At 40.4% G+C, this 12,374-nt stretch overlaps 1 protein-coding gene and 2 long non-coding RNA genes across 3 annotated transcripts in view; 2 read left to right on the forward strand and 1 right to left on the reverse strand.

The window, feature by feature from the left end:
- The window catches only part of LOC143509676 (uncharacterized), a 16,441-nt gene extending 13,566 nt beyond the window's left edge, over positions 1 to 2,875 (reverse strand). Inside the window, exons 1-5 of the mRNA XM_076998518.1 lie at positions 2,821 to 2,875; positions 1,921 to 2,223; positions 1,516 to 1,806; positions 322 to 621; positions 1 to 152 (exon numbers count right to left, since the gene is read on the reverse strand). The exon at positions 1 to 152 is cut by the window's left edge and continues 139 nt beyond it. Of these exons, the coding sequence (XP_076854633.1) occupies positions 1 to 152; positions 322 to 621; positions 1,516 to 1,806; positions 1,921 to 2,223; positions 2,821 to 2,875 (1,101 nt within the window). The remainder of the gene's footprint in view (positions 153 to 321; positions 622 to 1,515; positions 1,807 to 1,920; positions 2,224 to 2,820) is intronic.
- A 4,705-nt stretch (positions 2,876 to 7,580) lies between these two features.
- LOC143509677 (uncharacterized) lies at positions 7,581 to 7,995 on the forward strand. The gene is made up of 3 exons (XR_013129725.1): positions 7,581 to 7,789; positions 7,863 to 7,890; positions 7,939 to 7,995. It is a non-coding gene; the product is annotated as an uncharacterized LOC143509677 (long non-coding RNA).
- Positions 7,996 to 8,771: 776 nt separating this feature from the next.
- Positions 8,772 to 9,587, forward strand: LOC143509678 (uncharacterized). Its single transcript, XR_013129726.1, has 4 exons — positions 8,772 to 8,913; positions 9,025 to 9,308; positions 9,411 to 9,467; positions 9,571 to 9,587. It is a non-coding gene; the product is annotated as an uncharacterized LOC143509678 (long non-coding RNA).
- Positions 9,588 to 12,374: the final 2,787 nt, after the last annotated feature.

Below are 12,374 nucleotides of genomic sequence, written 5' to 3' on the forward strand. Positions count from 1 at the left end.
ACACTGGATTTTACGTCCATCAATCTCACACAGTCTGACAGTGATTGGATGGTCATGATCAGTCTTATTAAACACCACCTCCACTGGTTCTGAGACAGGTACATCTATGGTGAGAGACTCTCCAGGAAGGACATGAACGTTATTAATGGAAGCTGTTTGTAAAGAAACAAATATGAAGAACATTCTGGTATTTTTGTGTGTAGTGTGCAAGTATTACACAATAATACAGAAACACTCCTCACAATACTCACTGCATCTAACGTTCTAATTTACTAATCCATCTGACATATGAACACAACCAAAGAGTAAAGTATTACTTACCATAGACTTCAAGATTCCAATCACATAGTCTTATACCATCACTCTCACATGTGTACCAGGCCCTCTTAGTGTAGTCAACATCAGTGATAGTGAGGGAGAGATCTCCCTTCAGGTACTGATCATGGGACATGTGAAATCCCTCTTTTGACTGGCACAATGTTTGATTACATTGAGCCAGAATGTCAGGTTTACGATACACAGTCCATGTGACCAGACCAGAACATGTCCGATTGCAGGGAAGAGTTGCATTGTCATTAATCTTCACTCTTAATGTAGGATTCAGTATCTCTTGAGGTAGAACTGCAGAAAAACACATCACACAGTAACTCAGAAACACTGACTGCATTTAGGTTCTGGAACCAATCATGTACATATTTATATTCATATACATATTGTATTTACAAATATATAAATAATTTTTTTGCACAAGACCTTTTAAATAACTGTTCTGTAAAACAAATACAAAAGCAATTAAAATCATGTTTTTACTATTGTCACGTTTAACTAGGGCAGAGTTTGCATAGATTTTATTAATCAAACAAGACAAGGCACGAAACACGGGGAGAGAACTAAATACAGGGGAACATACTCAACAAAGAGGTACACCTATACAACTGGTGCTGACTGACATTAGAACACTAAACACTACGCGAAGGGAGAGCAGACAAGCAGCGAAAATGGGTATGAAACGTAACAGGAAATAACTAGGGACTAATGCAATCGAACAGAAACTCAACACTACAACGGGGAAATAAGGGTAACGAAATGAATAATTTGAAACATGAAACTAAGAAGACAGATAACGAGGCATAAGTAAAATAATACAAACCAGTAAATTACACGATGGAAACAAGGAGCAAGAAAAGGGAAGAGCAAGGTGAGCAGAGAAACATGGACAACTTACGGACATCGACCGACAACAAAGTTCAGGACGAAGGAACCTAAATACATTGAGACTGGGGAAAAGAAACGAGACAGGTGGAATGGATAATCATGGGGGCAAGGAAAACACAGTACAGGAGCATAACCAACAGCAGGGGGAAACCATTGGAACAAAAAACAAGGCGGGGCTAGTGCGAATGACACAAGACAGGGGCGGAGGGAGGAGCCATATGTGACAACTATATATAAGGTGAATTAGATGTTGAAGCCTTTCCCTGACTAAAGTGTTAAGAAATGAAAATAAAAGCTTACCACCAACTGCTACTATGTATGTGCCAATGACCACATCATTCCTGGTGTCCCGTATGGTGTAAACACCACTATCAGACTCCTTCATCTCCTTCAGCTGCAGACTGGATCTGAACAACACTCTCTTCTCATACTCAGGGAAACACTGGATTTTACGTCCCCTAATCTCACACAATCTGACAGTGATTGGTTTGGTGTCTCCAGTCCTGTTCAGAATCACCTCCACTGGCTCTGAGATGGGTACATCCATGCTGAGAGATTCTCTCAGATAGACGTGTGTGTGGACATTTACAGCTGGGGAGAAGCAGCAAGAAAAACAACAAATATATTACAAATGATGTGCCTAACTGGACTGAGTTCAGGTGTAAACAGGTAAGAATAAACCTAATCAAGCAATAAAACACTTACTCTTAATCTGAACACTCACATCACAGATCTCTACACCATTGCATTTACATGTGTACCAGGCCCTCTTTGTGTAATCAACATCAATGATGGTGAGGGAGAGATCTCCCTTCAGGTACTGATCATGGGACATGTGAAATCCCTCCTGTGACTGACAGTATGTCTGGTCACACTGAACCAGAATGTCACGTGGATTATGGATCACAGTCCACGTGACCAGACCAGAACACGTCTGACTGCAGGGGAGAGTAGCAGCATCATGAAGATTGACCTCTACTGGACTGACTGATGAAACTGGAGAAAAGACTGGAACAAAACAAAGGACATTTAAACACAAGAGGGAACTACAACATATTAATAATCCATAATCCAGCTGTGATACCAGAGAGGGAACTACAACATATTAATAATCCATAATCCAGCTGTGACACCAGAGAGGGAACTACAACATATTTAGTAATCCATAGTATACCTGTGAAACCAGAGAAGGAACTTCAACATATTAATAATCCATTATACAGCTGTGATACCAGAGAGGGAAGTAGTAATGCCATTATTTTGGTCATTAGATATATTCAGAGTCTGTATGCCCACTACAATCACTACACATGCTGTGTTGGGACCTGCAGATGAACTAAGGCCCCCTTGTCAAGTGTATCAAAAGAAGATGAATCGAAACTATTCTTCAAGATAATAAAAGAGAAAAAAAGATCTCCCACCCGTCCAGCTGGTCTAACCCCCACCACCAGAAACACACACACATTAATGTTGTCATACGCTGTTTTTCAGCTGTAATTCAGTGATATCATTATCAGTGGGATGATCAAAGTATCTTTTGTCATGTAAATGAATCATTTCCTTTAGTGGTTTAGTGTGTATGAAGGTCCTGCTGTGTGGACTCACCATTAGAGATCATCAGGAGAGGTAACATGGAGGACAGAATACTGAACACCTTCATGACTGTGGAGAAGAGAATTTATTTTTTAATTCTTACCCTTTACTGTTCTGTTGTGTTACAGGATGTCAGACTGTCAGACCTTTTCAGACTGTGAGAAAGTGCTTGAAGTTGAACTTGTGGTTGAAGATGTGGTTTTGACTGCGAGTGTTTCACTTAGCATATATAACACTAATCACCAGCATGTAATGTCATGCTATGTTTTAAAAGTATAGCCAAAAGTTTTGTTTCTTATGTATTAGTTATGTGTTTATACATTCATTATTTTTGCAGATTAATTAAACATATGTGATAGATCTGCAAACTGTAAAAAGTAGTTGTTGGTTCACCTCCTCTTCCCCTTTCTCTTTCATACTCTTACAGTTCTCTCCACATCTTCAACTCAACAAATATGAAGTGTATTGTGATCCCAAACATATCATGAAAAATCAAAGCCCACAGATAGAGACAGAGAGAAGGTAAGAGAGAGAGAGAGAGAGAGAGAAGACACTGTTAAAATGAACTCCTGAAATATTATCAAAATATTTATTCTACAGTGGAATTAAAATACAGTTATCAAAACATATCAATATCAAAATATACTGTCAACAATTAAACACAAAGAAAAACATAGAAAGTCCTGAATCATGATATGCAGACTTTACCTAATTGGCCAGAGAACATCCTGATCTCTCACTCTGCAGGTCTGCAGTATTGAAGCACTCTGTTGAAATACTCCAGATTCAGTCAATGCATAACTGATAATCAGCGGAACGTACCCTTTACAAATGAGTGCGGCCAGATAGTGGTGCACGTACACACCGTCTCTGCACAGACACATGAGATGAGGGTTGTGTATCACACTACAGTCAACCACAGATGTTACCTGAGGCAGTTTCAGATGATATATGTGAAACAGATCAGATAAGCTGAATAATCAACTGTACATTTCAATTCCAGTTTGAGTCAAATTTCTAATTTAAGTGTTTCAGCATTGTCATACTGGCTCTGAACACACTGTGAGAACTTTTAGTGTATGTTATAGTAATTACTATATGTTGTCTGTGTGGTCCAGAGGTTTGGTTGCAAGAATGAGAAAATAAAGGTGGTCAGCTGTCAGGATTTCGGTGTACAAGAAATAAAAGTTGCTAATTTTGCTGTAGTAATCTGGAGTTATCAAATCTGGAGTGATTTGTGCTGGAGTAATTGATTTTGCATGAAACTGTACCAAGTTGTTTTGTTTAACTATCACACTGCATGGAAAGTATTCAAAGCACACTGTGTAACTAGCTGCATGAAAGTCTCCCTGTGTAAGGTGCTAACATGCCAAGGTGCTAAGGTGTTAAGATGTTATGGTTTTTCGGTGTTACGTTTCCCTGTGTATGGTGTTAAGGTGTTATTGTGTTAAGGTTTTAAGTCTCCCTTTGTATAGTGTTAAAAGTTCATGTGCCTCCAGGACTGATTGGCTGAGAGACAGCAGTGACCAGCTCTTTGACCTGGAACCAAACCTAAGCTCTTACTGCAAGTTAAAATAAAGTACATTTGTCAGACCTGCAGTTTAAAGCACTTGTCAGATTTGCTGTTCTTAGTTCATTATAGACTGTAAGCGTAATGTTCTAGGCATTGAAAAATATTGAGACAGACACAAGTGCTGAGAGGAGCAACACTTATTCAGTGCAAATCCATAATCAGAGTCATAAAACATCCAGGGTCATAACAGACATAGAAAAGAAGCCCACACAAAGTGACATGATAAAATAAACCAGACAACAAACCAGGGATAAACAACAATGAACCAGCTGCAGGAATACACGATCAGCAGAACCAGGGGGGTATTCCACGAAGCAAGCTAACTCAGTAAGCCGGGCTTTTTAAGACAAGCCTGGCTAATTTTGCTCAAATTAGGTTCCACAAAAGAGGCTAGACTTGAGCCTCTCTCAGTTAGTACAGCAACATATACGTTTGAACTAACCTGCTCCGTACCAGGCTAGAGTTGAGGCTTAGCTTAGCGGGACCGCTTCTATTGGCTGAGTAGCGTGATGTCAGTCTCGCCATCCGGGAAACAAAATTGAGGAACAAGGTTCTGCTGCAGTTCTATCCATTAAATTGCTGTGGATGTAGCATATCATATTATATCTTTATATGTAACGGGGTGTCTTGCGCCGTTTTGTGGGGGTAGTAGCAACAACCTCACCTTGGACGACGGGAGAGCGGAAGGATCTGGGTCCCCACCCTCCAGTACAATTAGCCTCAGTGCTTATTTGTTTAAGTATGGATAGCCTACCCTGTTCTATGCTATGGCTCCTACTTCCCCAATAAATAGATGTAAGGTGAGCCACTGCCTGAAATGGTGAGGTGGGCTTTGGTAGACCCTGACACGGTGGCAGCACGAAGGATTGGCGTTAACCACACTGTGAATGGCTACAGGTTTGTTAACCCCCCTTTCCCCCTCCCTAGATCAGGACAGGAAAGGTGAGACGCCCCCACTCCAAGGTAGGTATACCAGTAACACAGTAAATACCCTGTTGGGCATCCAACACATACACAAAATATAACTTAAACAGTCACTATACTTAAACAACTATAATTTGAACAATTATTAGCATAGTTTATTCATTTAAAACATATATAAATCTGGGTGTTCCTCTGAAATTAAATTAAATAAATAAAATAAATGACAATGACAGCAGTAGATAATCCACAATATTACTTCTGCACTCCCACTCTGGATGTATTTGACAGTCCACGGTTTGAGAGAAAGAGTCTACGAACGGTCACGTGGATCTCAGTCTCTGATCACGAGGCAAAAGTCTCTCTTTTACCGTAGCCTCATAAACAAAATACCCAGTAAAGACAAACGAATACAAAATAAGTCACTTCCCTTCAACTGAGGAGGCGAACTGCTGAGAGGACGACGTCTGGATGGCAGGGTACACGGCAACAGTCTGACACGGAGAAACAGTCTCTGAAGACTATGAAGTAAGAGCACTGTCAAAAAAAACGTGCGCATACTCAGCAAAACACGTACATAAATACATTTGTTGTACACAAAAATCTGTATTTATATATTCACGTACAGAATAAGCCATGCATAAAAACATGATGTCGTAACACTGTGTGTGTTTTGTGAGAATACAACTACAAAATCTACAACTTATGCATACGACTAGAATTTTTACGGGTACGACCTCTTAGTTATGATTACGAATCCAAAGGTGAGAAACGACTGTCAAAAATACGTCATTTGGGGCACAGCCGAAATGCATCGAGTACAAGAGCAATCGATTCGTCACAATGCGCATGCGTCCTCAGCCGCGTCCAGCTTTCAACTGTTGGCGGGTAGAAAGATGGCTGATGCAAGCAGCGGGAGCTCAAATCAGGTACAGCTTAAATTCTTTCCTCGTCTAAACTAAATTGTTTTACAATTATTTGTTTCAAATAGTTTACGCTTTTGTTAGGTCTTCGTGGTTTAATATACTATGTGTCTCTCACAATCTTTAAGGGACAATGCTGTTATATGGCGCGGGCTAACCGCAATGGTGCCCTTTGAGATTCTCCTAGATGCGATCTTTTAGTAGTAATGGGCTTCACGAATCACTTTTTACTGCTTCACTTCTTCCTTTTTGCTTTTCCCACCGCTACGACAATGTTGCTTTCTTATTCGTGTATGGCTTTAACATTATGCTAGCTTCAAGATTATGGTTCACTCAAGTTAGGTTTAAACTTGACGCGTCGCAACGCGCGTCAAAAATTATCTAATCGCGGTGGCTCCGCACATGCTATTGGAGAAGACTTCCAGGGTTCGTACGGTCATGAAAAACCTGGAAAAGTTATGGAATTTGAAAATAGCAATTTCCAGGCCTGGATAAGTTTTGGAAAAATAAAAAATACTCAAATGTTTTGTAAAAGTCATGGAAATTTGCTTGACACAATAAATGTATGTTGTTCTGATAACCGGAAGAAAAAATTAATAAATATAATATAGCCATTTTTTTCATTGTGCGGACCGCTAACGTAACTTCACACATTAGTTCACTGCGTTAGCGTCGGACTCCAAGCGGAGCTGTAGATTGTACTTTGATGTAAATCAGCGTAATGCTGGTAAATGCCGATTAAACAATGACTGCTTCAGTTGGACAAATACAAGCTATGGCTTGTGAAAGACGAGGACACGGGGCGTGCAAAATGTGCACGGTTAACGATGGGGTTAGAGACTGAAAAGTCCATCATAAAGCAGTTTTCGTCGTTAAGCGCGACCCTAGATTTAGATACGTTTTGATCGTAAACACAGTATAGAAAAAAAACTAACGATGTCCTCGTGCGTACAACGCGAGAAAGAGCGATCGTGTTGCCGAGATGGGCTGCAGTGGAGCCTGTGCTGCCTCAGCTTATCGTACACAACACTCCACAACACTCCACTGTGCTGCCACTGCTCCTCCGTGCGCGCGCGAAATAAAAAAAAAGTAGGTCGTAACTCCGGTTTATATTGATATTGAAAATACGATAAATGTTTATTTTTTCAATTAAACCACGTGGCTTGTCATTAATTTATGATATACTGTGGAATTTTGGCCTGGATTTTTTCTTATTTTTCATGTCTACACATATGTTTAGAGAATGTATAGTCATTAAAATTTGCCTCAAAGTCATGGAAAAGTCATGGAAAAGTCATGGAAATTGATTGTCAAAAAAGTGTATGAACCCTGGACTTCATTAATCTGTTCTTGGTATGAAAATGTTTGTTTGTCAGGTCCCTTTAGCAGACATCATCAGCACTGCTCAAAATCTTGTTACAATACTGAGCAACAGTTTAAGCTCAGCAGGAAATGTCAGGCCAGCCAGGCAGGGTAGGGCAGATCCAGGTTGTGGACAGGGAGCACAGACAGAAAAGGCCCAGTCCAGTCACCGCAGCCAGTCAGTACAACAAGAAATGGCAAGGTATGGGACAGGCAAGTAGGCTGTTTTTGTGTTACTTTACAGTTCCAGTACTCTAACCCAGTCATGTTTTTAGGTCTTTTCCTGGATTTTTCCGCAAAGAGGTCAGGGGGAAAAGACTTTTGGTCAACTTTTTCCTACTTGATAAACAGCGTGGGAAAACTCCCAAAGGAGAACTAGAATTACGACTTATGCTGGCTGGACTTGGGAAAGGATCATTAACTATAGATGAAAACATCACTCATTCAGAGGTATGATAGTATTTGCTACTTTCCCCAGATTGCTGTCAAAATGAAATAAATGTAATGTAAAATATAACGTGGTGTATTTCATACACATTTATTAACCACATTGTCACGTATGACCGTGCCCCCCTCCGTTAGCTGTCACTCCAAACTCCCTCGTGTCTGTGTTTCGTACCTGTTTACCCCGCCCCGCTCGTTCGTCTCTGTGATTACCTTGTTTGTTACCACGCCCCGTGTTATTACCGTCACCTGCCCCTCGTTAGATTCCTTGTATTTAAACCCCTGAGTCTCCCTTGTCCTTTGTCTGGTATTTTGTTTGATTGATTTGGATGTTTGACTGTTTGCTCATCGTTATACCTGGCCGTAGTGTGTTCTTGTTTTTGATTCTTTTCTGTACTCGTGTTCCCCTGTCGTTGTTATGCCCGTGTTTGCGTGTTATATGGACTGCCCTCCTGTTATTGACCCTGCCTGGCTAAGCGACGACGATGATGGTAACTCCTTTAATAAATCTCGCTCTTCTCAGCAATTGTGTCCGTCTCCTCGCTCCGTGGCGCGAGCCACGTTACACACATTTTTTGTTAGACTATATGCTCTGCAAGACTGCTCCAGTATTGAGCATCACATTGAACACACCACCAGTTAAGACGATCATAACACTATGCTGAGCAAACCTTTAATGAGATGCAGTCAGGCTGTTGAATTGGGAATATGTGATGTAATTGATAACTGCATTGCATGTCTGTTAAACCATATGTTAATATTTGTTCAAATTTCTAAATTGTGTAAACTCTTCTGTGTCACTCAAGTTGACAGATTTGCTTGTGAAAGCATATCCAAAGCTTACAAATATCTCTGGTGGCTGGTTATTGCACAAGTCTACAGGTAAGTGGGCTCCCTATAATTAATGCCGAATTCAAATGTGGCTGTTTTGTAGATCTCATATTTTTTTATTGAATGTTTATCAATAATTAAGATATTTTTTTTCCATTTTAGGTGGAGGGGGACAACGCAAATTGCTTGTCGTTCCTCCTGACTCAGATGGATACAGTGGGCAACAGTTAAAAGCAATTAGTGGGAATGGCAAATGTATCATGTACATTGCTCCTTTACAAGAAGAAATTGACAGTACTGCATTGCCACCAGAAGCAAAGGAATTTGAACAAATGCCCAAAGCCCAGTGTACATCATGTAGAAAAATGTTTCCTCTTCAGGCTCTTCCAATCCATATCCAGGAATGCCAGAAGGAGCAGGTTGATTTGTGTATTTCATCTGACAATGTATGTTGAAGCTTAGTTAAATCTTTTTGGGTTATTTTTCGATCCCATGATTTAACATGTACAAAATATTAAATCAATTGGCTGTTAACGTTTCATCTGCAGGAAAACTGTACAGAAGAAGATTCAGTCTCAAATGACCTGGACATCCAGAGGGAGATGGTAAGACGTTTTGTACAAATGTCCTGATAAGTGTTTTAAAACTACAAAACTAAATTATAATATTGTTTCTTTTGTTGTTGTTTTGTTACAATTCTTTTGCCAGACTGCTGAGTGTCCGATGTGTAAAAAAGTATTTAATGTTGATGTCATTGAAGTACATGCATCTGACTGTGGATTACGGTAAAAAAAATGTCACCATTACCTTGATTTCATGACTGCGGTCTATATATGTATATGAGTTCATTTTAATTTCCTCATATCAAAAGGAGCTTGCATCATAAAATGCTACTAAACTTTATAAATATATTTTGTTAACACTCTTATTCATTAAGGGGAGTTGTATTTTTGTCTGTACAGGCATGATAATCTGTCACCTTTCGGCGAAATTCGCCGTTTTGAAGTCGAAAAGGGTGACCTACGTGAATCGTGTAGATCCGAGGAGTTTTTTGTTGGGGGGGGGGGTCGGGAGATTATATGTATATATTTTAATTATCATATTGACTTAATAAGCAAACAGAGCACTTCCGAAATCGGCAATTCCAGCAGTTTCCGCCCAGAACCTTCATGGAGGCCAAATAGCGTTCAATCATACGAACGTTCTTCATTCATGGTATTCATTTACTGCTAAGCAGGACGAGAAGCAGGACCTAGTGCTACACCGGGACAAGTCAGAAGCAGAGGCGGTCTTTGCATAGAGGCGTTGCTAGGCAATTGCCTTGGGCCCCTCCCACTGTAGGGCCCCCTTGTCTAGCTAAAGCCAGGTTCACACTACATGACTTTTCAGTCATCAGGTTTTTGTGCCGTTCGCACTACATGACTGGTTGTGCTGTAATCGCGAGTCTTTCAGTTGTTGTGGCTTTCATTAAACGACTGGGGAATCGCTCATCTGGCTGCCGTCCAAAAACACGAGAACACGAAAACGAAACATTCGCGAGAACCAGCAACATCACGTAGAAGAAAAAAAACAATGTACATGTACTCCACATTTTCGTTATTTTTTTTTTACCGTTTAAACACTCCATAGTCCCAAATTGCCAGAATTATTTCATCTCTCCGTTGCAGCGAACATAGATATAATCAATCGCACTATTTCTCCAGTGCTGTCACAACAACTTAAACACAGTGTTGTAGTAAAGTTGTAAGAAAGGTGAGGATTTTGTGTTTGCTGGGTTACTGTTTTGAAAGCATTCTTGAAAGTTTTTTACATTCTTCAGAGATATCTTCAGCGGTGCCGCGGTTCTCTCTCCGTGTTCCCATTGGCTGTAGCTAGACACTGTTCCCATTGGCTGTAGCTAGACGCTGTTTCCATTGGCTGTAGTTAGACGCTGCTGTTGACTCAGTCGCCGACTGGGCTAGATATTAAACATGCTAGATATCTGACGGTCATCTGCGATGAGTCGGCGAGCGTCTTTCAGCAGTTCACACTACACGACTGAGCGAGCGCGGAGTGATCGCCGATTTGCCTCCGACCACAGTTTCTGACGGCGATCTACAAAAAACAGTTGGCGACTGAAACCAGCCTAAAATGTAGTGTGTAGTGTGAATCTGGCTTAACTTACTTCTCTCATATTAATGTTGATGGGCCCCCTAGCTAAATTCGCCTTGAGCCCCCAAATTGCTAAGTCCGCCACTGGTCAGAAGAGCGTACATTTACCACTACATTTACCACATCGTACATTTACCACTACATTTACCAGATCGTACATTTCCCAGTGGATTTAATTGGGTTATTAATGGTTTCAATCGTTTTCATATTTTGCGGTAAAACAAAGTTACTGCCGTTCGCTACAGCGTTGAACACTGTCAGAAATAGCCACAAGCTCTTGTGATAAATAGGTAGATGGGCATACTAAGTTCGCGTCAACCCCGTGTAGTTAACGGCGACATAAAATGAGAAACAAGATTTTTTTTCTAGTGTGTCTGTAGTTGTAACTGGTGAATCCAGGGACGGGTGAGGATAACATTCGCGCCAGGGCTGAAAAGATTGAAGATGAAGTTGTAAACTCTTGTCGTTTGAGTCTACCCTGTGCTTTAGCCCATGTTAGAAAATAAAAACACGTGAACCCTGGTATTTTTACACTCATTTTCGCTGCTGATGTATTTATTGGTTCATTAAGACGTAATGGTTTTGACTGAGCCATCTGGAATGGCGAAAGCGGCTTCTCGCGTTTAAGGATCTGGCTCCATACAATCCATTGACAAGACAGTCAAAACATTTTTAAAATGGATTTTACTATATTTTACGGAGCCCGTAAGGTGACATCATGTAAAAAATAATAACGTATGGCCACGACTTATTAACGCGTGGGAACGAGATACTAATGTCGCCTTTCACACGCGGCAACAAAGTTTATTTTTCCCAGGAATGTTCGCGAACTGACTGCCCAATGAAGGTAAACCTGGCTTTATATAAAGTAATACTTAATTATCTTGTTCGCACGCGTTAATTATCTCGTTTGCACGCGTTAGTAAGTCGTGGCCACGCGTTATTATATTTTTTACATGATGTCAGCTTACGGGCTCCGTAATATTTGGCATCACCTGTCGCTGTATCCCCGGTGGGCGTGGGTAAAGGGCGGAGCATGTGTCAATCATTTTCGACTGCAGCCAATCAGATACTACACTTTTGTTGTCAATCAATTTTTGTTAAGCCAATTATCAGCCAGAGTTAGCTGTCAATCATTTTTTACTGCAGCCAATCATCTTAACAGATTTGCCAAAGGAAGGCGGAAACTGCACGAAGAAGCTCTTTAAACAGAAGTATATGCCGCTCTTACACAAAAGTAGCTGAATAAAAACATTAGAAGAGTCATGACTTTAGACATTTTTAAATCAAATTTTAAAATACTTCTCACTTATTTTTCTGGAACGGCACTTTAATGTTTTTTTTTTCCTTTATTGCACGTA

This window comes from Brachyhypopomus gauderio, chromosome 3 (assembly GCF_052324685.1).
Source record: "Brachyhypopomus gauderio isolate BG-103 chromosome 3, BGAUD_0.2, whole genome shotgun sequence".
Classification (NCBI taxonomy): domain Eukaryota; kingdom Metazoa; phylum Chordata; class Actinopteri; order Gymnotiformes; family Hypopomidae; genus Brachyhypopomus; species Brachyhypopomus gauderio.